The sequence below is a fragment of the Phasianus colchicus genome, chromosome 11 (genome assembly GCF_987193195.1).
Source record: "Phasianus colchicus chromosome 11, bPhaCol1.hap1.1, whole genome shotgun sequence".
Classification (NCBI taxonomy): domain Eukaryota; kingdom Metazoa; phylum Chordata; class Aves; order Galliformes; family Phasianidae; genus Phasianus; species Phasianus colchicus.
In genome coordinates this window covers 3,800,607-3,828,045 of record NC_143446.1, presented here as the reverse complement: position 1 = coordinate 3,828,045, position 27,439 = coordinate 3,800,607, and the positions used below count along the sequence as shown (strand labels likewise).

The 27,439-nt window shown below is 56.9% G+C and overlaps 3 protein-coding genes across 3 annotated transcripts; 2 read left to right on the top strand and 1 right to left on the bottom strand.

Moving 5' to 3' along the window:
- Positions 1-9,989: 9,989 nt before the first annotated feature.
- On the top strand, positions 9,990-17,831 carry LOC149916401 (maestro heat-like repeat-containing protein family member 7). The gene is made up of 22 exons (XM_090148001.1): positions 9,990-10,142; positions 11,428-11,638; positions 11,742-11,858; positions 12,024-12,103; positions 12,230-12,350; positions 12,465-12,551; positions 12,820-12,924; positions 13,050-13,230; positions 13,328-13,437; positions 13,658-13,807; positions 13,956-14,110; positions 14,209-14,356; positions 14,570-14,748; positions 14,832-14,969; positions 15,134-15,248; positions 15,399-15,536; positions 15,721-15,897; positions 16,027-16,182; positions 16,363-16,464; positions 16,535-16,640; positions 16,728-17,431; positions 17,558-17,831. The coding sequence occupies exons 2-21, from the start codon at positions 11,429-11,431 to the stop codon at positions 16,790-16,792; spliced, it is 2,640 nt and encodes an 879-aa protein (XP_090004127.1). The 5' UTR covers positions 9,990-10,142; position 11,428; the 3' UTR covers positions 16,793-17,431; positions 17,558-17,831.
- GRM2 (glutamate metabotropic receptor 2) lies at positions 17,830-26,335 on the bottom strand. Its single transcript, XM_031611687.2, has 6 exons — positions 26,219-26,335; positions 23,410-24,018; positions 20,705-21,542; positions 19,081-20,144; positions 18,735-18,909; positions 17,830-18,518 (listed from the first exon to the last, which is right to left on the bottom strand). The coding sequence occupies exons 2-6, from the start codon at positions 23,908-23,910 to the stop codon at positions 18,445-18,447; spliced, it is 2,652 nt and encodes an 883-aa protein (XP_031467547.1). The 5' UTR covers positions 23,911-24,018; positions 26,219-26,335; the 3' UTR covers positions 17,830-18,444.
- On the top strand, positions 22,043-23,072 carry IQCF6 (IQ motif containing F6). Its single transcript, XM_031611686.2, has 2 exons — positions 22,043-22,566; positions 22,653-23,072. Exons 1-2 carry the CDS (start codon positions 22,555-22,557, stop codon positions 23,037-23,039), a joined length of 399 nt encoding a protein of 132 aa, XP_031467546.1. The 5' UTR covers positions 22,043-22,554; the 3' UTR covers positions 23,040-23,072.
- Positions 26,336-27,439: the final 1,104 nt, after the last annotated feature.

Genomic DNA, 27,439 nt, shown 5'->3' with positions numbered 1-27,439 from the left:
TAACCCTTAATACCCCTCGCTATCCTCTCTTCTTTCCCAAATCCCCTAAATATCAGCTGGCCTGGAGACACCCTGTGCCCTGCCTGCTTCTTGCTTGGGGAAGCATGGGCACAGCCGTGCAGTCTGCTTCCCACACAGCTTAGAAGTCTTCCTCGTGCAAGATCTTTGCAGTCAGACAGGGGATGGGCAGGGCAGCCTGGGGCTGTCACGTCGGCTCTGCACATCCGTGCACCATGTGGATGGCAAAGGGCCGGAGCTGTCACGTACCCATGGTGAGAACATGGAGGGCCGCTGTTATCTTTGCTTGGAGGAAGGGTTCAATTAGAAACTGTCTCGCAAATGTGTGGTTATTGAATGAGTTGCTCATTTACTATGTATGAGCCATCCCCACAAATGTGCCGAGTGCATCTGTCCTTGGCAGGGTACAGCTGCTCTGAAGGGAAGCAGATGAGCCTTCCTCGTCACAAGGCTTTCTTCATTGAGACTTTTCTGAATTGTTCCCTGCATGGAGCAATTCTCCAACAACACTCAATACAACAGCAGGGGTGAATCAACCTTATCAAGGCTGCCCTATTTTTAACTCTTCTTTGGTTTTATTTCAAAGGAAGCTTCAAATGCCGTGTGTCACAGAGCACGGCGATGCTTCTAGCGCAATCGGTAGCCACAAAGAGCTGCACAGGAATGCACTGTATGGCAGCTGGGGAGAACCTCCTGTTCCCAGCATCTCCAGCCTCTCTGAGACTTGTTTCCACAATATGAGAGAACTTAACAAAAGGATGGCTGGCTGTGGAGCAAATCAGTTTAACCACCACAAAGCTGAGCTTACTCACGTCTATCTCATTGCCACCAGAATTTGGCGAGGCCATAAATTTCATGAGATGGAGTGCCTTAACCCTGGGGTTCTCAAACCCCAGCAGGCAGGCCGGGGCTCTTGCATCTACTTGGGAAGCATCTGGTGTTGGTCTGGATGAGGGACAGGGCTGGGTGGCCCTCGGGCTTCTAGCTGACAGCATTTGGCACAGTGTGGGGCTCTGCGCAGCTCTGTTGCGTGAGCACATTGCTTATTTGCTCAGCTTTGGTTAGCTCATCCCGAGATAAGTCGTGACGTTGTTTAACTCAGGTTTTCACTCAAACCATGGGACAACAGTAGAATGGTTGCTGTGGCCCCAGACGTTGCTGAACCACTGTGGCTGCTCACACACCTCCAAGTAAAGCAAGCAGGCTGCCTTCCCCACCGAGCCTTCATTGCAGCTTAATGAGAACCAGACAAAGCCTTCAGGATCACATCTCTCCTTAGCCACTGCCTTCTCAGTGAGCTCAGCCCAGTGTGGCCACAGCAGCTTGGAGTGGGACTGTGCCTGCACAGGCTGTGTTTGCAGGCTTGGTGCTTGGTGGTGCCGCTTTCTTCAGGGATGGATAGAAATAAATGCTCACTAATCTGCCTAGCGCAGCTAGGGGAATAATTAACTCCAAGAATGAGGTGGATGTAAGGAGAAAATCTGAGGACAAATCTGCACAAGAGGAGTGCCAGGTGGTTTTTAGCCTGCAGCTGCAATAAAGCGAGCCAGCATGCCTTTTACACTTCCCCTGTTAGAACCTGAAAATCACCAATCACTTATTATCACTGGCCTGTGCCAGAGGGAAACAGTTCAACAGCGACTAGAAGCCTTGTTCTATAGCAGTCAGGTGCTCAAACATGCCCTCAGGTGGTTCCCCAGGCTCACATTGTTCGGTGGCTCTTGTGTGCCAGGCACCCAAGTGTTTGGTCTGCTGCTGTGTTGCTCCCTGAGTGGCTGCTCCACGCTGGTTTCTGTGGCTCTTTTTTCTCTAACATCCCAACCCTGTCCTCTGAGGTGTATGTCAGGACGTGGTGTGCTGTTGGCTGGTGGGAAGCTCCTTGTGCTATGTGCATGAGGTGGCAATGCCAGAACCCCACATCCAGTACTGAGCATGTCCCAGGAACCCAAGGCTCAAGTTGGGGGATAATGTGTCTCTGTCTGAAATGCTCCTTTAGGGTGGCCCACCATCCCTAGAGGTGTTCAGGAAACATGTAGAAGTGGTACTTAGGGACACAGCTTAGTGGTCAATACTGTTGGTAGCTGGATGGTTGGACTGGATGGTCTGAGAGGTCTTTTCCAACCTTAATTGAGAGCATCGTACAGTCCACCAGCCTACCTCCCTTGTAGAGTAACAGACCAGGGTAGGAGAGTCTTGAGGATGCAAAGAAGCTTTCACAGCCCTCTTGTGCTGGATGACACCGTGAGTGGGGACAAGAAAATAGCCCAGTGTCCCAGCATGAATCAGCCATCCATTCACACACAGCTTGCTTCACCAGTGGTGCCAGGCGGTCCTGCAGGGAGATGGGCTGCAGGGATGAAGGGCTGGCTCTGCCTGTGACAGGGTGTGTTGTGCTGGGCATTTGTGGCTGACGAGTGTTCATGGGAGGAATCAGACTCCAGATCTGGATGGAAGAGCTTCACTCCTGCCTAGGGGTTCAGAGCTGAAGGTCTGGTAGCCAGCTCTGAAGTGCTCACACCGTGGGTGTGAGGACTCGTCTGCATCTCTGGGAGATGAGATGAACTACAAGCAAGAATTTTCTGATTTGAAGCCTTTCCAGCTTCAAATCTATTGCCTGTGAAAGGATTTTTGCTGGACTGTGACACGGTTGCCTATTGGCCTCCTGTTCCAGCAGCTTCAGAATGACAGATGGCTGTGCCGTGGCTGTACTGGTGCACAGGTGCTGGCTGTGCCTGTGTTACATAACCCTGCCCTGTGTTTCTCCAAGCTTATCAGCTGAGAGCCACCACGTGTTTATTTACAACATGCATGCAAACCATAGGAATGCAGGTATTGGTGTGTGGACAACAGGCTGTGTTTGCAGAGCAGAGGCAGAGCAATTGCACAGTCCCTGGAACTGATTACTTCCTCCTAAGGAAACCAGTGGGATATCTCAATGCATCCATCAATGTCCGTGCTTGGTGCCACGCCGCCTTGAGCAACCACATCCACCTGTGTTAGAGCTTATAGTGCCCAGCACCAGGGTTTTTGCCTTATAATTCTGTCATCTGAAGGTGAGGGGCTATCTTTACAAGACAAGATCTGCCCCAGACGTGGGGCAGATGCTCAGTGCAACCCTGATCTAAGGCTACAGGCATCATCAGAGCAGGTGGGCACAAGGCCATCAGGAGGCTTTGTTTGTAATTACAGCAAACAAGCAGTGATGGGAGGTTCTCAAACTCCCCTTCTTTGGGTCATTTTTACCCATGATATCACTGATTGCGACACCAGCGGGACTCATCCCACGCATGGGATTTATCTGAGATGTCTGTTTCACCCGAGGTTGGACTGTTTGTTTGCCCAGGATGTTGTAATGCTGCACAAACAAGGAGCAGTGCAGCCCACAGCAGATTGTCTGCTCTCAACAGGGGAACAGAAGAAAAAAGCTTTGGGGCACAAGGATGTAAAATCCCACTGCACCAGGTGAGGAGGTCTCACTTTGCACCAACAAAACTCACGTACTTGGTAAGAAGTGCAGTGTTACACCTTGATTCTCAGCTCATTGTGTGCTGCTAATGGGTCAGACCAAAAGTCCGTGCAGCTAAGAGGTGTCTGTGGGTAGGCAATGTGCCCACACAGCCCCTGGCACAGCCCAGCACATAGCTGAGCCCACTCCCCATGAACTGCCCAGCCATTGGGTTGCTTCCAGGACCCAGCAGTGAGATAGGCAGTTGTGTATCATTCAGAAAAAAACCACTTCTTTCATATAAGCTGGTGCTGTGTGCCCCGTGTGAGCTGCACTGCCTGCCCTCTAACATCTCAGATAGGCCTATCACACCACAATAAAACTCACTGGTCTTTACAGCTCCCTGGCTGAAAGGTGTAAGGTTTCCTTCTGGTGAAGCCTGCAGTCAATAGCTCGCATTTCTGACGCCCTTTGTCATGGAGTAAGTATTTATGGCAACTACACAGTGCTGTAGGTTCTTTCCTTGAAGGTCAGGACAGCTGACGATAAAATTGTGTAACCCTCCCTGTGCCAGCCCCTTACTGTACAGCTGCAATTTCTAATAACTGCTTACTCATTAGGAAGATACCCTCGGAGTCATTTGACAGAACTAAGTGCCTCTGACCGTAATTGTTCAAGAAATTGACTTAATCTCTCTGGATTGGGGTACACATGGGGTCCTCTCCCTCTGCCTTCTGGTTCTGGTCATTTGTGGGTGCTGCTGGCATGAAGTTCTCCTACACCCTGAAAGCAGACACTGGTGCTCTTAGGGTGAATGCAACGCACAGAAAGACGTGTAATAAAAACAACAGGGGTTGCAAACAAGTGGCCTGGCACCTCAGCTCTAATTATAACAGCACTCAGCCTCTGCCCAGGCTCAGCAGAGGCATTCTGTGAGCAAAGCACCCAGCTTGAAGCAGCCCTTCCCCGTGTGGGCAGCGCCGTCCTCGTGCTGGTTGGCAAAGGAAGTCCCTCACATGGAAACCCCTCACTGGATCACTTCCTCATTTCCCTTACATGCAAAGTGAAAATCAGGCAGCAGTCTCGTGGCTCTCGGGCTGTGTCAGTGTGAGCACAGCCATGGTACAGGCTCACATCACCAGGGGTTCGTTCCTGTGCTGGGGTTATCAAAGAAACCAGCAAATCCTGAGCTCTCCATGGGCTGTGTGGGGCATCCCGAAGCCCAGCAGGTACTTTCCATGTGAAAAAATCCCCAGGCTGTACTAATTGGCTGCGTAGGTAGCTGTCTACTGCTTTAGCAGGGTAGGCAGGAGCATTTGTGCTCGGCTGCCTGAACTTCGGCACTGTGCTGTGTCCCCTTCCTGGCTGCTTCCTGCTGCACTTTGATATGGCATCACTTTTGTTTTTGTCTTTGGAGGAATAAACAAAACAGAAGGCTAAAAGCCAGCTGCCTAAAACACATTCCTCTGCCGTGACTCGGAAAAAATCTCTTCTATAGATGTAAGCATCCACTGTTTGCATTGTTCATCCTCCCAGCAGGGGTTCTGGGCTTTGTCTGCCTCACTCGGTTGGAGTCTGACCATCCTGCTCTTCCTATTTCTCAGCTGCCCAATGTGCCATCCCTTCCAGCCACAGCTCATGGGTTCCAGCTGCCCCCCACAGCTCCAGGAGTTGATAAAATAGGTCTGGTGCCATGTATGGTGGATTGAGTTGACAGGCAGGAACGCGCTCGGTCTTGATAGGGCTAACTTTATTTAGCAGGCACATTGCAGAGCTGGCACTGAGGGGAGAGGCAGAAGCAAAAGAATGTTTCTGCTCTCCAACAGGGAGATGGTGCAGCATATTCCATCCAGCTCTGTCCTGGCATCAGGGTCCATGCAGCGATGGCCCCACGGGTGGGGAACTCTTTGTCCCAAAGGTCTCTGCCTCATTCTTGTGCACTCTGCTCACCTTTGCCTGGTCCTGATCTTCATGCCCCCTGGATTGACACAGTCATGAGTTCAGTCGAGTGTGAACTCTGCTCACCCCAGTGGGAAACAGCAGAGAAAGTTCAGGACTGGAGGCAGCTGGATGCACTCAGTCAGGGAGATCAGCAGTCTCTGCTTGCTTAGCAAGAGCCTGTATTTAAATAAAACAGTGCCCCTGGAACCAAGGACTTTAGGGCTAGTCTGTAATGTGGGGAATGGAGCTCTTCATGCTGCAAGAGGGGAAACCTCAGGGCCAAAGAAGTGCATGTGCCCAGAGGTGCAGATCCATAGCTGTACTGGGAGATATTTTAAAGATGGTTTTGCACTACGTTCATGGAGAAGCTTTGGGTGCCTTCCAGTGGCTTAAGATACAGTAGTGAGGACAACTTCACAGATGCCAGAAAGCTGCTGGTGGGGTTCAGTCCAGGTCCAGCTCTCCAGGATTTCTCACTTCTGGACCTTCCTGCTCCTTTAGGCCAGTTCTGGAAACAGATATTCTGACTTTCCTTTCCCTCCAGCTCTCTCAGATGACTGAAGTGCTGTACATCTTTGCATAAGGAGTGACAGTGCATTCCTCCAGCACTCCGGGATGGGCTATATCTTATCATCAGTAAGTCTCTGCTCCCTCATCACCCACTGCAGCTACATGACAGCCTCCCTCAGCTCCACCAGCCTCTTCAGGTTATTGCTGCAGTCAACTCGTACAACCTTCCTCCCAGTTTTCAAGGTTCTGATAACAAACTTCTAGGACAGCCTGGTGACCTTTGGCTCAGCTTCCTCTTTAAACTTTGGTGGCTTTTGCTTCATTGCCTAGTTGTTACCCAGCAGTAAAGATCGGTTCTGATAACATGGACTGCTCCCTTCCCCCTCTTCCCTACGTAGGTCAAATCTCTCCCAGTTTGCTTGAACAAATTTGCAGGTGGGGCAGTGAGAGATTTGCTTGCGGAAAAGATTTTGTCCCTCTGCCATTTTTTCTTAAATCCCTAAGGAAGCAATGCAATCACAAAGGCAGGTGTGGAAAAAAAACATGATATGACAGAACGGGTTTGGCACAGCTGTGAGGATGAAGTCATTAGGAGCAGAGAAAATCACTGATGTGGCAGCTTTAGGTCTTCAGCTGATGTAAAGCAATATCTTCTTATGGAAGAAACTGGGACCGCTGTTCTCATCGGCTGAGCTTCCCACCTTGGTTTTCTCCATGGTGTGAAAGCTGGCTTGAGCTTCCTTCTACAGCAGCGATGAGGGAAACACAAACAGCAATCTCAGCTATCCTGATCTGTATCTGTGATTTCTGCCTGCTTGTAGCTGTCTGCTTTGGCTGTGCTCTCTGGATGGGAAGGGGCAGGAACAGAACATCCAGCTGGTTGAGTTCTTATGCTCCAAAGCATTGCAGGGTTGGTTGCTCAAACCCTCCCTCTTGCCTATATTGGGATGGGACATCAAACAGCTGCAGAAAACCCATGCTATGATTGGGAAGATGGGATGATCTTCCTTCTGTTAGTACCCTGGAGACCTAGGTGCAGTTGCTGGGTCCACATTAGATTGTGTGCATTACCCCAACCAACCCCACTTCTCTTGGTGCCTCCTCTATAGGCAGCAAATGCTTCCCTTCACCCCTCATCTCTGAGAGCCTCAGCCTTCACAGGAAAATATGGTTTCCCTGTGGCTGTGTAAACCCTACCCTGTCCCCCAGTTGGCACAGTCCTGCACAGACCGAAGTGTTCAGCATTTTAAATATTAATAGGACATTTGAGAAGCGGGTCCTGCGACACTGAAGGTAAATTTTCCATTTAGTTGCTAAACTCGGACCCACTCTAGCGAGAAGTTCCGTGCTTTCTGAACTGGGCCTGAAATCAAAGGTTAGCTGGAATTCCATGCAAGAACAACCCGACCGGGAGGGGAAAATAGAAGGGGAGGGAGGGCTGCGAGCTCGTGGGAGGCATTGGGAGAGCAGAGAATGAAGACGCGGATCGGAGTCGCCACCTTGTGACTGCTCGGCCACTTCCACGGAACGGGACAACGCCTCACTGTTACTGACCAAAGCTTCCTTTTAGGATCCAAACTGCACGATTTGAGGGTCCAGACCTTCATTTTTAGAGTGCGATACCTTTTTGTGGCAATAAATGCTCATTTTTTTCCATCCGAGGGTCTCATTTTTGGGACACAAAGCGTCCCCAGCAACCTTTTTATGTGTGTTTGCAAAGCCTCATTTTTAGAGTCCAGAGCCTTATTTGATTCTCCAGCCCCTTTTCTCTAAGGCCCACAGCCTCATTCTAAGGGCCAAGGCCTGGACTTTAGAGCCAAACCCTTCTTTTCAGGACACAAACCTCAGTTTTGCTTCAAAGTGTTGGTCATAGGGCCCCAACCCCTGATTTTTAAGGCTCACAGTCTCACTGTAAGTGTAAACGTCCCTTTTGGGGGATCCAAACCCTTATTTTCAGAGTTCAGAGGACCCATCTGAGATCCAAAGTCATCTTTTTATAATCTATGCGCTCAATTTTAAATACTCATATTTAGCACCAAGCTTTATTGTCAGGGTCATTTGAGAGCACAAGATTTCCTTTCTAGCCTCATTCAGGGGCTCTGAGTTTTAGGGTGCAAAGCCTCCTTTCTAGGCTCCCAACAACCAGTTTTAGGGCTCAAGTCACCACCATCAATCCCACACCACCTGCTTAAGGGTGCAAAGATCCATTTTTAAAGTCCAGCACATTATTTTGAGGACCAAACCATCACTTTTTAGGGCACAAACCCTACTTCAGGGTCTAAGACCTCTTTTAACAAGACTAAAGCATATTAGTAAGGTCTAGAAGGGCTTTCAATTTTTAGAGCTCAGGGACACATTATCCAGCTTTTGAGACTCAATTTGAATTACAAACCCTTCTTTTTATGCCTTAAACCCACATTTTTAGCCCCAAAACCTTATTTTAAGGGCCTACAGTCTCATTTTTGAGCAAAACCTTTCCTCCTAATGTCAAAGTACAGTACAAACCATTCTTTTTAGCACCCAAAGCCACAGATTAGGGTCCAAAGCCTGAATTCTCTTTATAGGATGCAAACACTCCTTTTTGGTGCCCAAACCCTCAGTTTAAGGACAGCAATTCCCCATTTTATGTTCTTAAAATCATCCTTAGGGTTCCAAATCCTATTTTTAGAGCCCAGAAACAGTTATAAAAATGACTGTAAGCGCCAAGCCTTATTGTCAGGGTCCACACTCATTTGAGAGCACAAGATCTCCTTTCTAGCCTCATTCAGGGGGTCTGAGTTTCAGGGTGCAAAGCCTCCTTTTTAGGCTCCCAACAACCAGTTTTAGGGCTCAAGTCACCACCATCAATCCCTTTTTGATGGTGTAGGGACAATGAAAGTGAGGAGGGGGGCACTATTATCACACTTGGGGATGTAGAGAAATGAGGGTCCAGGCAGACATTGGGATTTAGAAGAAGGCTTGGAACCACAGCAAGCAAATATAGAGGCTTTAACCACAAAATGAGGTCTGGGCCCATAAAATCGATGCTATGTAACCTAAGGAAGATCCTCCATACAACGCGCCTCAACCTACAACCGCCCTCCCACTGACGGCTCCGCCCCTGCCAGAGCCTTTTATAAGGGGCGGAACAGGGCTTCAATCAGGTCCGCCCCGAACCCCATGTGCGCAAGGCGCTGCAGCGGGCTGTGCTGCCGCGGTTCTCAATCAGGTCCGCCCCAAACGGACATGATCGCGCCGTGGAAGCCCCGCGGCTCTGGGTGCCGCTCGGCTACTGGGGATTAATGCTTGTCCGTGTTTCCGGCTCTCGGTAAACCCGAGTCCCTTTATTTGCTGCTTCTGGATCCCGATTTAATCCCTAGAATTGGGGTGGCAGACATTCAAAAATGATTCTTTGGTCCCTCAGATTTTGAGTACTAATAACAGGTCCGTGTCTAAAGCGGTAGATCTAAACCCTAAAAATTAGTATTTTGGCATTTCTAATGTGTTTAGAGAATAGCATTCAGGTTTCGGGCTTTAGGAATAAGGCTAAGAACGCTTCAAACGGGTGTTTAGAAGGCAGTTTGGGGCTGAAAAAAGGAGAAATTAAGCTTAAAGAAGTCTCACCTCAAAAAAAAAAAAAAAAAAAAAAAAGAAAAAGTGGTTTTCAACAAACAGGAAAAAAAAGTTTTGATTTTTGAAATAAAGCTTTAAACCCCCGGAATCAGGCTTTTGACATTAAATTGAAGATGCGAACCCTAATGAGTTAAGATTTGGGTTCTACAGCTGTGGGTACGGACCGTCAACCAGAGCTTCGGACCGTAAAGAGAAAGCACCGGCGGCCTCAGAAAGAAGGCTTTGGACTCCAAACGGAGGCTTCAGACTCGGACACCAAGAGGAGCCCTTCGCTCACGAACCCCAACCCCACCTGACCCCTCCCGCAGCCGCTCTCGCACTGAAGGCCCCGCCCCCGCCACCTCCCTTTAGATGGGACGGAACCGGGCGCGGGTTTCAATCAGGTCCGACCCGCGCCGCGCTGCGGAGGGCTGCGCGGCCGCGGTTCTCAATCAGGTCCGCTCCAAACGGACACGCTCCGGTCCCCTGGGATCCCCACGGTTCTGGCTGCCGCCCGGCTTGTGAAAAGTAATGCTGCTCCCACCGCGCTGGCTCTCGGTAAACCCAAGTCCCTCGAGTCGCTGCTTCTGGATCCCGGTTCTCTCAGGAAGTGGCCTCCATCTCCCACTTCCACCAGGTGCTACTTCGGGATCCCTTCTCTCCAGTATCCCCGTAGAACCCAGTTTTGCCTTAGAGTGCCAGCTTGTTTCACCAAAGCTGTGTCCTCAAGGGTGAGATGTGCCCAAGGAGACCATCCTTGAGTATTGCAGGATGACTGGCATCCAAGACCTTGTGGATCCTGTGGAAAGAGCCTCCTAGCTTGCCCCTTCCCAGCTGTTCAAATATTTCTGAGATGAAAGTCTTGCAGTCCCAGGCAATTAATATAATGGGGAGGGTGAAGAAGTCTCTAGACAGTGAAGCTGGAGGCCCAGGGCTGGTGTCTGCATGGGGTGATTTTTAAGCCTGGCAAGAGACTATTCACCAGCTCATAACACTCCCCATTTGGGTCTACCTGAAGTACCAAGCACAGCTTTTCCTGGTGTGCAGGAGAGCCCCATTGTATATTGTTGCTACCAACAGGCACGCAGCCCAGTCTGTGCAATGTTGCCCTCAGAAGAGCAGAGAAGGACTCTCCAGTCTGGTGGAATTGCCTAAGCACAGTGATCATGGCTTGTAATGCATAGAGCAGAGGGATAACCACCTTGAACAGCAGAACTCTGTGGTTCCCTCCTGTGTCCTTCTTGGGTGCTGTTCCCTGGTAGACTCCTTAGTTCTGGTTGAAAGCGTAGCAAAATTGCCGACTCAGGTTCTTTCTGATGGAGGAAAGGCTGAGATAAGGTTGGAGAGGTCACTCAACAGTCACCACCACGGGCAAAATATACTCAGCTTGGGGAAGATTAATAGAGTTTATCGCTATCTGAGAACAGCACAGTGAGAACTAAAAGCACAAAGTCCAGGCAACTTGCCACGTAAAGCCAGTCTTGATGCCGGGAGCAGCTGGGTCAGCGCTGGTGGGATTTGGAACTGGGGCTTTGGCCCAACAGACACGGCAGACAAAACGGAGTTGGTTTGTATTGCAGTGCCAGGAGCAGCTCTGAGTGCGCCATTCTGGGTGCTGCTGTGTGAGGAGGATGGGCCAGGCAACACCCAGGGGTGCTGCCCTGTGCAGCCCTAGCTGTTGCAGCTGCTCCAGGTCAGGGGCTGATGGTGGGGACAGTGGCAGTCAGGACAGGGGACTGCCAGTGCAGGCAGAAATGTGTGCAGGCCCACACCAGGACCCTTCTGGGCTCTGGGGCCATTCAATGGTAAAAGGAGAGGTGGTGAGCAGAGGGGGTGGGGGTCAGAGAGGTGGTGGTGGCACTTGGTGACATCTCTGCCCTGCCACAGGGCAGGAGCCACATCTGCCTGTCTCCTCTCTGCAGGATGGAACGGAGACGCCCCAGCTGCCCCCAAGAGGCCTGGCCCGAGAAGATTATGGTATCGCAGGTCTCCAGGCCCCAGTGGGGTTCTGATGCGGTGTGTGAGGTGCAGGTGTCCTTGGGCCCAGGTGAGAATCTTTCTGCCTCGGACATGTCGCCACAGCAGGAGAATCCCATGAGCTTCATCCGCACCTGCTGCACACTCAGACCCCAGGTAGCGGGCACTCTGTGCTTCTCTGGCTGCCCCTGCCTGGCTGTGCCCAGATGGTGCAGGGGTCCCCTGATGCTGACACCTGTAACTCCCCTCCCTGTCTCAGACAGAGACACAGAAGCTGAGCTTTCTGGCCTCTGTCTGTGCTGTCTGTGAAGCGGAGGACTGTGGTGCACATTACCGGCTGTGTGTCTGCCCGCTGGAGGTGGCGCAGTGCATTGAGGTAAGGGCAGCACTGCAGGGCCGGGCGGTGGGCGCAGCCCTTCCCATCGCAGGGTCGCAGGGGAGCCCCGGGAGCTGGGATGGGGTGCTGGGATGGGGTGCCCTGCAGGTCATTTGCTGTGCAGGGGGCCCCATCCCATCCCTTCCCATCCCACCGTGCCCTCAGGTGCTGCTGCAGGAGGAGCCCGCCGAGCGCCTGGACACGGAGCTGCGGCAGCAGGCCATGAGCGCCATCGCCGCCATGAGGTACCGCCCCAGCCCAGCTTTGGCCAACGTGGTGGCACTGGTCCCAGCCGGAGGCCCCGAGCAGGGCAGGCAGCGGGGCACAGGGTGCTGAGCAGAGCATCCCATCTGCCCTCTCTCCCCTTACAGCAGTGCGTGGCTGCTTCCAGAGGAGCGGAAGAGCAGCCTCCTGCGTGCCTGCCTCAGCAGCGTCCTCCACCTCCCTCGCCACGAGGACACAAAGGACCTGGACGCTGCACTCTACGTGGAGGTGAGCACGGGCTGGGCCCTGGGGACGCTTCCTGGGCACCACCACCCGGGCTGCCCCTCTGCTGCCAGCAGGACGCAGCAGGGAAGGCCGCCCTGACCCCTGTCCTCCTTGCAGACCATGGAAGCCCTGCACCGCCTGCTGCAGGTGTTGGTGGGCAGCGCAGGCGCCTCTGTCCTCATGGAGCTGCAGAACATCTTGGAGGTCTGGCTGTGGCAAGGCTGGGATTTGCGGGGACGGTTCAAGGCCGTAAAGGGGGGATCCATGCAAGATCTCCCCAGGGCCTGCTGCGGGCAGGGGGTGCCGGCCCAAGACCGGCCCTTGTGGGGTCAGAGGGATGGGTGAGGATCAGTGGGAAGGCAGCAGGGCTGCAGCAGGACAGGGATGCAAACACCCACCCCCACTGCAGCTCAGGAGCAAAAAGGACGAGTGCCCCGTGCTGTGGGCACACCGGCAGCTTTTCTCTCCACAGCTCCTGCTGCCCTTCACCATGTGCCAGCTGGCGGCCGTGGAGGAGAGGGCCGTGGCGTGCATTGGCAGGCTGCTCACCTTCAGCAACACCTGCTCCTTGCCCAAGGTAGGGAGCCCTGGTGCGCACAGCTCCAGCACCCCATCCTCTCTACCCAGCTGGAGCCCACCTGTCTCTTGGGCTGGTCCCTGCTGCTCTGCTCAGCCGTGCATCTCTGCTGCCTCTCTGCCCAGGTGTGCTCCTGCTTCACAGGAGCTGTGGTGCTCCGGCATCACTGCACAGAGAACCAACGCTTCCCTGTGCTGGGGAAGCTGACTGGACAGCTGATCCTGTGCTGCACCTCCACTGATGAGGGGACCAGAGATGAGGCAATGAAGGCTGTCCGTCAGCTTTTCATTTTCATCGCCTCCCAAAGTGAGAGGAGTTGTGTTGTGCCAAGTTCCCAGATTGGCCCTGGCCCAACCCCCAGGTACCCAAGCCCCTCACTGACATTGTGTCTGCTCCTCTCCAGGAATGTGGCTGTGGCAGAAGGATCCCAAGCAGCCACAGCTCCGGGAACGCTGGCAAACACTGTTCTACGAACACGTTTCCCAAGAAAACAATGCCAACAAAATCTTCAGGGTAAGAAGAGCAAACCCTGCGCCCACAGGAGAATCCAGGCCTGCAGTGATAGGAAGAGTGCAGGGACTGTTCCTGAGCAGCCCTGGTGCCCTCAGGGCCCCCACAGTCTGTACCCCAGGCATCACCCAGCACAGCCCCTGCTCCCAGCTTTCCTTAGGCACCTGCACAGCCAAGCAGCCATGCAGGGGATAAGTTGTCCCTCCTCTCCTTCCTCCCACAGATGTTTCTGAAATACCTTCAGTACCCTGAAAGGGTGAGCATCTTCCTCACAGCCATCGAGAGCATGACAGCGCCAAGCCTCCACAGCACCGAGCTGGCTGCCCACATGGTGGATGTGCTCGCAGCAGAGGCTCACTTCCCTCCAGGGCAGGTGGGAACCTGCTGCTGCCACAGCTCCAGCCCTCGGGGCTCTGCTCCATCCTTGGCACTGGCACCGTGTTTGGCCAGCAGGCAGCAGAGGGGACGGCAGCAGGGCCCTGACCCGGTGCCATCCCATTCTCACGTGTGTCCCCCTCCAGGTGCGAAAGATTGTGAAGATGATCTACAGCAGTCTGCCTTCCATCAGAGCTGAGCCAGCTCTTGAAAGCCTGGGCAGGGCCCTGCTCGTGCTGGCCAGCAAATACCCAAGGGAGATGGTTAGCAGCCTGCTGGGCTGCTCCCCCACCTGCACCAGGTACGGGGCCCACAGCCCTCAAAGCTCCTCTCCCCTCCCCACCCCATGGCCATCAGCCAGGCAGGGGCAGCCATGCTAACAGCCCTGGGGACCTGCAGTGTCACCGTCATCATGTGGAGGGAAATGCTCTCGGAGCCCCCAGCTGTGGAGAAGGTGCTGCAGGAGCTGCTCCAAGTGCTCACAAACCATTCTCTGTACCACATGTCTGCATCTACTGGGGACAGGCCACGTGTCCTCGCCCTGGCTGTGAGTTCCTCACTCACCCAGCTCAGCCTGAGTCCTCACTTCCCTGTCCTCCCCCCAGCCTCTTTTCTGCCCTGTGGCACTGGGACACACCCCTAGACCTGCCTGGTGCCCTGGGGGTGTCCCTCTCCATTTATCCCTCCATTCCCACACCTCTCGAGGTGGGCTGGAAACCTGGGGGATGGGACAAAGACAGGGTCCTGGTGCTTTCTGCAGGCAGCAAGGACCATCCCTGAGATACTCCAGCTGCCCCTGGTCATGAAGGAGGCCGAGGCCATTTTCCCCCAGCTCTTCCTGGCCCTCCTCTTGCAAGTGTCCTTCACCACGGAGCTGACACTGCAGGAGGTGGAGATCTTCTGGGAGGAGCACCAGCAGCACCAGCTCACCCCCATCAGGTGCCACATCCCCGTCCCCCCGCTGCACCCAGGGCCCCGGTGCTGGGGCTCCCGATGGGACTCGCACCCTTCTCCACCTGCAGGTGCGCGGTGCAGGCCTTGAAGGTGCTGCTCTGCAGCGTGGGCCTCCAGAGGCAGGTGGAGGCCATCCAGGAGCAGGGCGGCTGGGACGCGCTTCTCAGCACTGTGACCCACCTCCAGGGCGTGCAGGTGGTGGCCAGGTGAGAGCCCTTCCTTGTGGTGTCATGGGGAGTCCCCGGTTCTCAGACAAAGTGCTGCCGCAGCACCACAGCCTGTGGCCCCTGGGGCTCTGTGGGAGCAGAGCACAGCCAGGAGAGCTGTGTCTGCCCAGCTCAGGGCTGGTGGTGCCTTCTTATCCTGCCAGGGTGATGAGGGAACTGCCTGGTGCTCTGCGTGACCCCATCTTCCATCAGCTGGTTGAGCTGCTTAGCACCAAGCTCTGCTCCTGGGAGAAGGTGGCCATGGTCTTCCTCGTTGAGGTGAGCAACAGCTGCAGAAGCAGCGAACGTGGAGCTGCGGGACGCCACACCGGCCCAGCTGCCTCCCTTGGGGCCAGGCTTGGCCGTGCCCTGCTGTCCTTGCCCTGAGCTGGCGGTAGGGTTCAGCACTAAGAGCCGCATGGGTTGCAGATGCTGGAGTGTGTGGACCTCAGTGAAGAGCTGCACCGCATCGTGAGCCTCTTCAACACCTATCTGCAGAGCCAGAGCGTGGGCACGCAGCAGCTGGTGCTCAGGAGCATCCTGGAGCTCAGCAAGAGGCAGGACACGGTGAGCAGGAGCGGCTCTCTGCCCATCCCCTCGCTGCCTGCTGCCCCGGGGCCGTGTGGGGCCGCCCTGCCTGCCAGCGCCGCACCGTGCCGTGATGACAAGCCAGCAGGGAGGCTGCAGCTGCAGCGGTTCTGCCCCAGCGATGGTCTCTGTTGTGCCAAAGAAAGGGGTGTTTTTCCCGCAGGCGAGGAAGCTGCTCGGCCTGCTGCCGTGCATCATGGAGCAGCTGCAGGATGCAGACAGCGGCGCCCGCGCCATGGCCCTGCCAGTGCTCAGCGCCCTGCTGCGGCTCCTGGAGAGGGGGAAGCTCAGCCTCGTGGCTCTGGAGCTGGCTGGCAATCTCCCAGCGCTTTTTGAGGACGTAAGGGGAGCAGGGAGCCCAGCTTGCTAGGGATGTGGCCGTGACCCCAGTGTCCCCACGCTGGCGGCGCCGGCCCTGCTCACGGTAGACTTGGAGCTGACATTTCCATCCTTCCTTCCTCCTCCGCAGGAGTCCGGCACGGTGCGTCAGCTCTCCATCCACCTCTTCCTCGACACGCTGAGCTATGTGGAGGGCAGAGAAAAGAGGAAGATGCGGAAGGAGGTGTACAGGAGCCTGGTCCCGCTGTATCTGCACCTGCACGACGAGGAAGAGAGCGTGGCCAAGGTGGGAAGTGTGTTCATCTGGGGGAGGGCGACGCTGCCCCTGTGGTGCCCTCCAAATGCAGGGGTACTGCAGCCCACGGCAGCGTCAGCCCCTGCAGCTGCATCCTCCCTGCGGAGGGGCCGCGAGGAACGCAGGCTCTGCTGCTGCTTGGGCTGCAGCGGCATCTCAGCTGTTTGGCAGGCCTCCCAGAAAGCCTTCCTTGGTGCCACACGGTTCCTGCGCTGGAGGCGGCTGGAGCAGCTGGCAGAGGTGGCACAGTTCTGGCAGATCGGCGAGTGCCTGGTACGCACGTTCCCACAGCCCAGGACGGCCGGTTCTGCTCCGCGCTGACTGCCTGCCCTTTTCTCTCCAGCTGGTGGAGAGGAGGAGGAGCGCAGCACAGGACTACCTGGGCCAGAGCCTGCTCTACCTACAGAGCCCGCAGGAGCCCCTGCGCCGGGAGGCCGTGAGGTTCATCGGTGAGCCACCAGACTGAGCTGCCCCTGGCCCCGGCCCTCCGCGTGGCACCCAGGGAGCAGCCGGGGTCGCTGAACATATGACCGCAGAGCTCATTGGGAGGCACGACAGTCCGACGGCGCGGACCCGGTGGTGGCGGTTCGGGCGGCGCTGACCCCGCGGGACGGAACCCGGCGCCCTCCGGCGGCTCCGCGGGGCACCGCGCACGGCTGCGCTCCGGCGGGGAGGGGGGGACCCTGCGGTTCGTGCCCGGAGAGGAGGAGGAGGGTTCTGCACCTGGAACGTCGGGGTGAGCGACTTTTTACACGGTCTGATAGGACAAAGGGTAACGATTTTAAACTGAAAGAGGGGAGATTTAGGTGAGATGCTGGGGCTAAATTCTTCACTCAGAGGTCGGTGACGTGCTGGCACTGCTGCCCAGAGCTGTGCATGCCAACCCTGGAGGTGCCCCAGGCCATGGAGGGAGGGGTCCTGGGCAGCCCGAGCTGGGGGGGCAGCCAGCCCATGGCAGGGGTGGGGCTGGGGGCTGGGAGGTCCCTTCCAGCACAACCATGCTGTGATTGATTGACTAGGAGCAGGGCAGGGTGCCTTGCCGTGGGCTTTATGCATGGCTCATTTGCACTTTTCGAGGCAGGAGAGGCTCCCCGGGGTTACGTTCTGTGCATCAGCATCTCTTCAGGTCACAAATACCCGCTGTGGTGACAGGACTGCTGCCACGCAGAGCCACGCACTGTCACCAGTGCTGCTTGGCCCTATCCTCATGTTGACACAAACCTTCGATGCAGGAAGGAAGGTGGGAGGCAAATCCCTTCCCAGGAGGTTGTAAGTTCTCAGGGGCCACCTGTGCACCTTTTGTGCTTGGGGCTCTGCATCCTACACAGGACCCTCCAGTGTGCTCACAGCTACTGCTCATTGTCAGTTCTCGCAGGGCCTCTACTGGCTGCATCCAGCTCACCAAGGAGCAGCGCAGAGCATCAGGCACAGTGGCATCATGAGGCTGAGGAAGCACACAGAAGTGCAGTCAGGCCCCCACCTCTGTTCTGGGCACACATGGTGCCCCTCTGAGGCTCAGCCAACCCTGGGGAAAGGCGGAACACATTTAAAAGAAGAAAAGGAAAAGGAAAAAAGAAAAAAAACCACAACCAACAAAAGAACACTTTATTTACATAAATTACAAAAAAGAAAAAAAAAAAGGAATCTTGGGCACAGAAAAGATCTACTCTTAAAAAGGGCTCAGCCCTCTGGGGTCCCATCGCTCAACAGCCCTCTGAGCCCCTCTCCAGGTGCTGCTGGGGTCTGCAGTGCCCCGAGGCATGGAGCAGGTTCTGGGGAGGCTCCTGTCCCTCTGCCGCCATGGGATGGGAGCATGGAGAGCTCCTCAGGGACAGGGCCGTGGCTGGGACCCTGCAACCCAGGAGTAAAAATGAAGAGGAAAGGGGAAAAGTGCCACTGGTACAGGTGTGGGGGTCTGGGTGTGCAGGGGAGGCTGGTGTGATGCTTGGCTCATCCGAGAAGGTTGTGACATTGGAGAGAAAGTGGGGTGAGTGAGGGCAGCGTGCTGTCAGTGGGGCTCTGCGTGGAGGAGGGGTATGGTGGGGCATGGCTCAGGGCAAGCAAAGCGTGATGGACAGCGCAGCTCAGTGCAAGGGAGCTGGGGATGGGGCTGCGCATCACTGACGGGCACGAGGGATGAGTGCTGTGATGCTGGGGCTGGGCTGGGGGCTGCCTTCCTGCTCCTTCAGCCCCTACCCTGGGGCTGCTGCTCCCTGCGAGGGGGTGGGCTGGGGCATGGCCTCCCCCCAGCCTTCACAAGGACGACGTCGTGGAGTCCACCGCCTCGCGGCCATTGCACACTGTGGGCACGTACTGTGAGGCTGAGCCTGGTGGGGAAAGGCACCGATTATGAGAGGGGGGATCCAGCAGCAGCAGCACCCACCTGGGGCATCCCAGTGCAGTGACAGACCCCCAGGAGCAGCTCTGGGGTGGACTTGGGATACAGCGACCGATCCCTTGGGTGCTGCAGCACCCCTACCTCCTGCTCCGCAGGTCCCCCTCCCAGCTGTCCCCCTGCCCCTCCCCGGCCCAGCTGAACTCACCGTGGGACTGGCTGGAGCCAGCGGCCGCCATGCTGAAGCGCGTCGTGCCCACGCGGTGGCTGGCCACATTCTTCTGCGGCTGGAAGAGTATGATGTGGAGCTTGGGAGTGAAGAGGCAGCCGAGGACCACCGTGCCGCTGAGGCTCACTGAGATGCACATGGTGGTGGTCTGCACCTGGAGGCAGAGGAGTGAGCGTCACAGGTGTGGTAGCGTCATACGCCCAGGTAAGAACGAGGATGAGGCCCTCATAAGCCCTTCCCCAGACCCTCCCAGCCCTGTGCTGACCCGGTCATGCGGGCTGCTCTGGTTGGGCCCCATGGACATCCCCAGAACTCAGGCTCTTACTCGGTAGTCGCTGGAGGTCACATAAAAGATGGGCAGGAAGGCCAGCCAGATGATGCAGGTCGTGTACATGGTGAACCCAATGAACTTGGCCTCATTGAAGTTTTCAGGGCATTTCCGTGTCTTGAAGGCATAGACCGTGCACAGGACAATCAAGAGGACGTTGTAGGTGAGCGAAATGAGCATGTTGGAGTCACGGTTGTTGCACTTGAGGGTGACAATGTACCTCTTGTCAGGCTCGGTCTCCTTGCCTGTCCCAGGGGTCTCCACCAGCAGCCAGATGATGACGATGATCAGCTGGCAGGAGATGAGGGCCATGCAGATGACCACCTGTGATGTGGGGCTTATGAAGCGAGGGCGCTGGACGCCCTCCTTCACCCCGCTGAAGATCCTGGCGATGCGATTTGTCTTGGTCAAGAGGGCCGAATAGCAGACAGCAAAAGATGTGCCTAGCCCCAAGCGCCGGAGCGTGCACACCTCAGTGGAAGGCTTTGCAATGAAGATGAAGGTCATGCTGTAGCACATGAGGACCCCAGTCAAGAGAATGTAACAGAGCTCCCGTCCAGAGGCCTTCACAATGGGAGTGTCATTGTTCTTCATGAAGACGCCAAAAACAAAGAGAGTGGAGATAAATCCCAAGCAAGAGATAGTGACGGGACCGATGGCCCAGGCGTCTTTCCAACGGATGTACTCCTGGGGCAACTCGTAGCAGCCATTCAGGGTGTCATTGGGCCAGTAACCCAAACCACAGTCCATGCAGGTGAACTCATCCAGCAGGTACTCGTAGGGCTGGCAGGGGATGCAGATCCAGCAGCAGATGTCTCCCGGCTGCATGCTTTTGATCTCATTCTTCTTGCATGGATCGCTGCACTGGGACACTGGGATGGACATCCCTGCCCAGGGGATGAGGCTGGTGTTGAGAATGAGCCCCTCGGCCCAGTAGCCCACCTTTTGGTACCGGTACCTCCCGTCCATGCGGTGGTAGTTGAAGATATTGTAGCGCCCAATCCCGTCACCGTAGCGGTCAAATCGAACAACGCTCTCAGTGTCTGCTGGCCTGAATGGAGCTGGAGAGATGAGAAAGGGAGATGGTCACTGCCTGGACAGCTGGCCCATGTGGCCACGGTGTGGGATCACGCTCGCTCTCACAGGGATGCACCGGGGAGACACAGCCCACCATGGCCAAGAGACTATTTCCTGTCCCCTTGCCCTTCGTTCCTAGAATGCAGCATTATTATTTGGGATCGTGAGAGCAGTGGTGCAGAATGCTCTCACCATGCCCCTAGCTATGCTGCAGGGCAAAGCAGGGGGGGGTCTGCATAGCCATGCAGTGTCACTGCCTGCCAAACCTCCATGGTTCTGAGTGATACATAGGGCTCAGCCCAGAGGGGATGATGGTTTTGACTGACCCCAGAGCTGTGGGCTTCTGATTGAGGCTCTCCCTCCAGCTTAGTCCCTGAGAGGTGACTAAATCAATCACAGAGCAAGTGGCTGAAGTCTCCAAGGAAAGACCGAGACCTCAAGGAGGAGGTGGAAGATTAGAGTGAGAGTGTGACCTTCTTGATCCTCCCTGCCCCTCCACCCATTCGGCTGTGCAGCCAAGCCCCGTCTCCACCTCTGGACTCACCATCAAAATTAACATTGAGCATGAAGTCCTTGTAGAACCTCTTGCCATTGACAGGCTTCATGGAGTCACAGAGCTTGGTGGTGTTGGGGCACAGCGCCCGGTGCATATTGTGAAGCGAGTGAGCCATGGCATAGACCGCATTGACCACGAAGGTGATCTTGGACTCTGGCTCAAACTTGCCCGTTTTTAGGGAGTACCGGCTGCAGTCCTGCATGTGAAGGCTGCACTTGAACTTTTGCTCCCAAAACTCCCGAAACCAGGGATTTCGGCTGTTATTGTAGGGATGGAGGTTGAGGAAGTATGTGGCGAACTCCTGGATGGGGTACGCTGCCAGCTCGATGGTGATGGCTCCCTCTGCCACCGCCTCGCTCCCCGCCACCACGCTCTCCAGGGCTCCCCATCCATCGCTGGCCACCCATACGAAGGAGACATTGGCTCTGTGGGCGGCTGCCAGCAGCTCCCGGGCGTCCTCACTGCGGGTGAAGAGCACGACCACCCTGGCATTGGGCTTCTGCAGCAGCGCCCGCACCACGCCGTCGTAGGTCTTCTTGTTCATGGAGCGTCCCACCTTCTCCGAGGTGGCGATGCAGATGTTGCGCATGCGGGCTTCTTGCTCAAAAGCTTCGATGCCCGTCTCGCCGTAGTCGCCCTCTGAAGCCACCGTGGAAACGTAGGTCCAGTTGAAAAAGCGGAGGATCTCCGACATGGCTTTGGCTTGGTAGAAGTCGGGCGGGACGGTGCGGGCGAAGTAGTCATAGCGAGACTTGTCACTGAGTTTGGCACTGGTGGAGGCGTAGCTGATCTGCGGGATCTGGAAGAGCCGCAGCAGGTTGGCGACCTGCATGGGGGGGAGAGGTGAGCACAGCTGGACATGACCCCATGAGAGGCATCTCCTGAGAGCATCCACTCCTAGACATGGTGGGTGGCTGGCCAATGGGCAACCCCCATCTGGAGGCTGGGGGACCCCAGTGCCCAGCAGTCGGATGGACACAGGTCGTCCAAGCCCTCAGTCCTGTGTTGGAACACAGGGAACTGTGGTTGACCCAGAGCTGGGGTGTAATGCATCCTTCTGAGGACAGGATGGAAGAGGTGATGGTGAGGTCTCTGTGCGTCCATGACCACCAAGGGCTGTAGCACTGGAAAGCCTGGCCACATCCAGCCCTTGATGCCTGGCACATGGCCTTGGGGTCATTTACTCACAGAGGTTTCTCACTCTGCAATCCCAGTGTGTTCCTACTCCTTGCAGCCTCCACTCATTTCTTTTTCTTTTTCTTTTTCTTTTTCTCATTATTCTTTTTATTAATATTTTATACTCCCCCCTCTGAGATTCAGGGTGGGGAGTAAGTAGATTCATGGCAAACACTGAAACTCCACCGCAGGCGAATGGAGCGATGCTCATCCGCGAGGACAAAGCTGGTGCCCGCAGGGCTGGGGGGGCACAGTGAGCACTGTCCCACTGAGCCCTGTGGGCCAGGCACCGCGATTGACTGCTGTGGCTGCTCCTTCCCCTCGTTATCTTCAAAAAGGAGGGAGCCCTGCTAATGAGACTGTTAGAAAACACGGCTCTCGCAGGCCGCACGCAGCTCTGCTTCCTATGCAGGAAATACAGCTTAATTAACGTGGACAAATGCTTTTAGCTGCACATCGCCCTAATGGCACAAAAGTCCCAGAGGGCAGTGATGCTGTGGGGACATCAAGAATGTGGGGCTGTCACTGTCTGGTGACTCTATCGCATCGGGCAGCCGGGGACCAAGTTCCTCCTGTTTTCAAGGTTTTCAAGGCCATTCTGACATCAGGAGGTGTCGCTGCCCCCCTTGAACATTCTGTACCCAACCACGCACCTGGGACCCATGGAAACGCAGGTGAGCTCCCTGGGAACAGCCAATCCCTAAATCCCATCCCAACCCATGGTGCTGCCACTGAGGCCACCCGTGTTCTGTCTCCACAGACGGACCCCGACACGGCCGCAGCCTTGGCCATCCAGGCGTGGTGGCGAGGGCAGCTGGTGCGGAGGGCACTGCTGGTGGCGGCCAGCAGCGCACGGCGCATCCAGGGCTGGTGGCGACGGGTGGGCAACCAGCGGAGGGAGCAGCAGCGCCTGTGGGTGCTGGCAGAGTACATCAAGCTGGAGAGAGCCATTGTCCTGCTGCAGGCTCAGGTCCGGGCGTGGGTGATGCGGACAGAGTACAAACGCTGCCAGGAGGCCGCCCGCACCATCCAGACTTGCTGGAGGGAGTACGTGCAGCGCCAGGCTGGAAAGTGCACCAAGGATGTGGATCTGCACATTGACATTGTCCTGGGTATTCCGAGTGACTGTGGAGCCCAGAGTGAATAAAGCACCATCCCCACGGAGGGATGGCCACCTGCACGGGTGCTGACCCCTGTGTTTGTGGCCGGTGGGGCCACAGCACCAAACACGTGGCTCCATCTGAGGGGCTAATGCCCCCCTGCTGCTGCTGGGGATGGGGCAGCATCCCATGGCATGGGACCTAAGCAGCCTGGACTGGGTGTTTTCCTTAGCAGATGCTGAGCTCCCTGACACACAGCCCAGCAGAGAAGTAGGGCTGAGGAAGGGGATGGGCTCCATGCTCCCCAGCTCCAGGAGGTTCCCACCTGGTGAGGGCTGAGGTTTGGCAACCCTACAGCCAGTAAATGCCCTCTGCCACTTCTGCCCACAGCCCTGGCTCTTATCTTGCAAGTGGTACCTGGATGGAAACATCGCTGTAGGAGCCCCCGATGACACCAGTGATGGCTGTGGGCACGTCATCATGGACAGCATAGGAGCCATCAGGGCAGATGTGCTCGGAGCCATCCACTCTGGTCAGGGATGCACGGACAAAGTCGAGTGACTGCTCGAGAGCATAGGTGTCCTTGGAGCAGGTGTCCAGGATGTGGGCACCCAGCCTCACCCCCGGCAGGATGCTTGGGTCCTTGTTGATCTCATCCAGTGCAAAGAGCATGGCCTCGAGGCGCTGGATGCCCCGGTGCTCATTGATTTTGCCACAGTCTTCGCTCCCCACTCCTTTCTCATGGATGGGGAAGAGCCCCCCAATGACCAGGTCCCCTTCAGTGCTGATCTCCTTCTTGCTGTGGGTGGAGCCGTGCCCAGCAGCCAGGCAGGAGGCCAGGTGCATCAGCCAGAGCCAGGCAGCAATGGGGACCGCCATGGGGTGTGCTGGTGCTGGCTGGGGATCCGCACGCCCCATGTCACCCAGCACTGCCTGTTAAGGTGAGGGCAGCCAGGGCCCTGGCATCGAGGACGGAGCAGCGTGGTGGTGGCAGGGGGTCTGCCACCCTGGTGGAGCCTTCAGCACCTGGAAAGGCAAAGGGAAGAGGTGCTGGGTTGGCAGATCGTGGGATGAGCTGGGCTGTCCACCTGGGAGCTGTGAGGAGATGCTTGGGGTGGCTGAGCCAGGGCAGCATGCAGGTGTTTTGTGCCCCCACCAGCCCACGTCCCCCCCAGGAAGGATACCCACGAGAGAGCTGAGCAGATGTGACAGCTCCAGCAGCAACCCAGGATCTGCAGGATGTAGCAAGTGACACAGATGTGGGCAGACACGCAGGGCCACCCTTGGCTGCCCAGCTCCCTGGGATGAGCTGGCACGTGCGGAGAGGCAGGCAGTCAGTGCTGCAGCACTTCCAGGCAGTGCAGCCTAGTGGGGGATAGCTTTTCTGGTTGGTGAAGCATTGGGAAAAGAGCCATGGATGTCACCCAGGGGCTGGGACATCACCCAGAGCAGGGACTGAGTCAGACTCAATACCAGATCAGAGCCCTCCGACCCCAGTGCCACCTGCTTGGCCATGGCCAGTTGCTCCATCCCAATGCAAGGGGCACAGCCATGCTCCCACCCCATCCAGCCCCCGAGCCCCATCCCCACTGGGTGCCAGCTCCATCCCGCAGTGCTCTAGAGGCTGTTCTCTCACCACCGCCCCTTCCTTCCTCGTACACTAAATTCAGAGATTTCAGTAGAAGTAAGAGCCAGGTTTGCTGGCTTCCTCTGCATAAACCACGGAGGAGCTGGGGAATCAAAGGCTTTTGCAACAGACAGGCCTTTTTTTGGCAGTAAATGAGGTCCCCTCAGAGATGAGTTGTCTTTTCCCACACCATGAGAGAGATTTGTTTCCCATTTAAAGTCAGCTGCTGGAATCCCACAGGGCCAAGGCTTCAGGGGCTGTGAAAGAAGGGGACCCCCTCAGCCTGACAGCCCCAGCCCCAGGTGGCCACAGCTCACGGGGGGCTCCAGGTGAGACCCATCAGAGGAAGGGCACCTTCAGCTCTCCCAAAAGGCGCTCCCAAAATCATCAGCTCCATTAGGGAGGCAGAGATGGCTGCGGCCATACCTGGAGCTGCTCACTGGGCTGACATGGTGCTGGGGGGAAACCGGCCCTGGGAACATCTGGAGAACATCTAGGGGTGCAGAGCACCCAGCTGGGCAGAGCCACAGCTGTCCCAGTGGCCACGGTGCATTGGGAAGGCTCTGCCAGCACCCATCTGCTTGCAGCCTCCCTCTACCTGAAAGCATCAGCAATCAGGGATGTTTACATCACACAGTTGGTCCCGTGCTCCCCAGAGCACCCTGACACCTGCAGATGCAGGGAGGACCCTGGTTGCTGCCCTGCTTTCAGGAGGGGATGCTCGCCCAGCTGTGACATGGAGCTTTGCAGCCAGGACCCTGCCCTGGGCTCAGCACTGTGCATGCAGGTGTGCACCCGTGCAAGGTGCATGGGCAAGCACTGCGTGGGGGCTTGCACACCAGCACCTGCACTTTGCACTCTTGCACACCAGCACCATGCACTCTGCAGGCACACCCATGCAGGGGTACTGCATGTGCTCATGCCTGCAGCACGCGGGTAACGGGCCATGCCCTGCACGAGTCCACACGTGTGTACAAGAGCGGCACGTTGCAGCGCACGCATGCCGTGCGGCCACACACGCGTGTGCACAACGCCGGGAGCAGGGTGACACCTGGAAGCGCCTCCAAAACCTCCTCCCTTTGGGTCGACCCGTACATTGCAGCCACTTATCCAGCCGGCGGGAGCAGGAGGGGAGGACGCAAAGAGCGGCTGGCAGAACGTCAGGGTGCCCCTGCCCCGCGGCAGCACCCGTGCGCTCGGGGAAGATGCGGTGTCAGCCGTGCACCCAGCCGGCCCAAAGCACCCCAGGGACCCGGAGCAGCGAGCGAAGGGCAGGCGGGGGCTGTCCCCGCATCTGCCGCGCTGTCACCTCCGCGCCCCGGCGCCGCGCACCCGGAGCCGCAGCCGGACGACTGGTGGCCACGGCATCTTCTCCGGGGCTCGCAGCGAAGCTCCCGGTGAACCCGCGGCCCCCGGCACGGTGCCGGCCCCCCGCCTGCGCTCTTCTCCCTCCGCACCCCGACTCCCGGCACTGACAGCGGTGCCGCGGACCCGACGGCTCCCGGAGCGGCCGACCCCCCGCTCTCCGGGCACGGCAGCTCGGGCGGCCCGAGACCACGGGAACGAGTACGGCGGAGACGCGGGATCCGCAGCCCTTACCTGGGCCCGGTGGGGCTGCTCCGGGAGCCGGTGCCGATGCCGGTGCCGATGCCGCTGTCTCTTCGGAGCTGCTGCTGCCGCCCGCCTCCCGCCGCCGCCTCTGACACTCCGCCAGCTCCAGCCCGGCGGAGCCGCTCCGCCCCCGGCCCCCGCCCCGGCCCGGCCCCGGGCAGCGGCACCCCGCGGGGCAGCGGTCGGAACACGGGCAGGGCGGGCGGCACCGTGGAGACACCGAGCGACGGTCCGGAGAGCAGCTCGGCTCCCGCGCCCCCAGCCGCCCCCGCCGAGCTGCAGCCCCGCTGCCCACGCCCGGCACCCAAGCGCCAAACCTTGGGTGATGCTCCCCGGGTGCCCCTCTCCAATTCGCAGTGCAGAGCTTCCAGGGGGGCGACTCGGGGTGCAGTTGTGGTTTCGACACCTCGACGGACTCCACCGTTTGCCCAAATTCTTCTCGTAGCCCTTCGGATGCCCAGCATCCCACTTTGCTGTTTGTATTCCCGCCCCCCCCCCCGCCCCTCTCCCTCCCCTCAATGTTGTGCCGGCAGCTTGACTGGCCCCAACTCCCAGCAGTCCTGAACTGTGGGCATAACCCGGGTTTTGGGGCACAAGCCAGATGTGGAGATATAACCTAGGACATCCACAACAAGGCCCCCACCTCGGATCTCCTACAGCACCAGGCTGGAGCACCAGCACTGGATGATGGAGCGGGGCTCTGGCAGCACCAGGTGCCTTTGCTGGGGGGAGAGCAGAGTGGGACCAGCACAGCCAAAACCCCACTTCCCAGCCCGGCTCATATGGTCCTGGCACCCAGCAGCAACCACATCCCACCAGGAAGCATCCTGGCTGCTGCTGCTCCAGCGTTTCTGGCAGCTAAGATCCCCTCACCCTCCGTTTTCCATGGGGTTAGGGGACAAGCAGGGTTAGGAGCTGCTGTCTGTCTCCAGTACCCACAGACTCAGCTGGGCATGAATATTTCAGGGGGCTTGGCTGTTTTGTAATAACCAGCAATAAACACCGGGAAGAGCAATATTTTACCATGTGGGCTGGAGGAGTTTAATATTTTATCACTCAGAGCACAAAATATTTATAAATAATCTCCTGTCAATCACTGGATGAGGACTAACCGAGACCTTTCCAAACCAGAGAGGGTAAATCTCCCCACGAGGGACAGCCAGACCCAGTGCCCCTTGCTGCTGGCCCCGGTGCTGGGCTGCACACTGG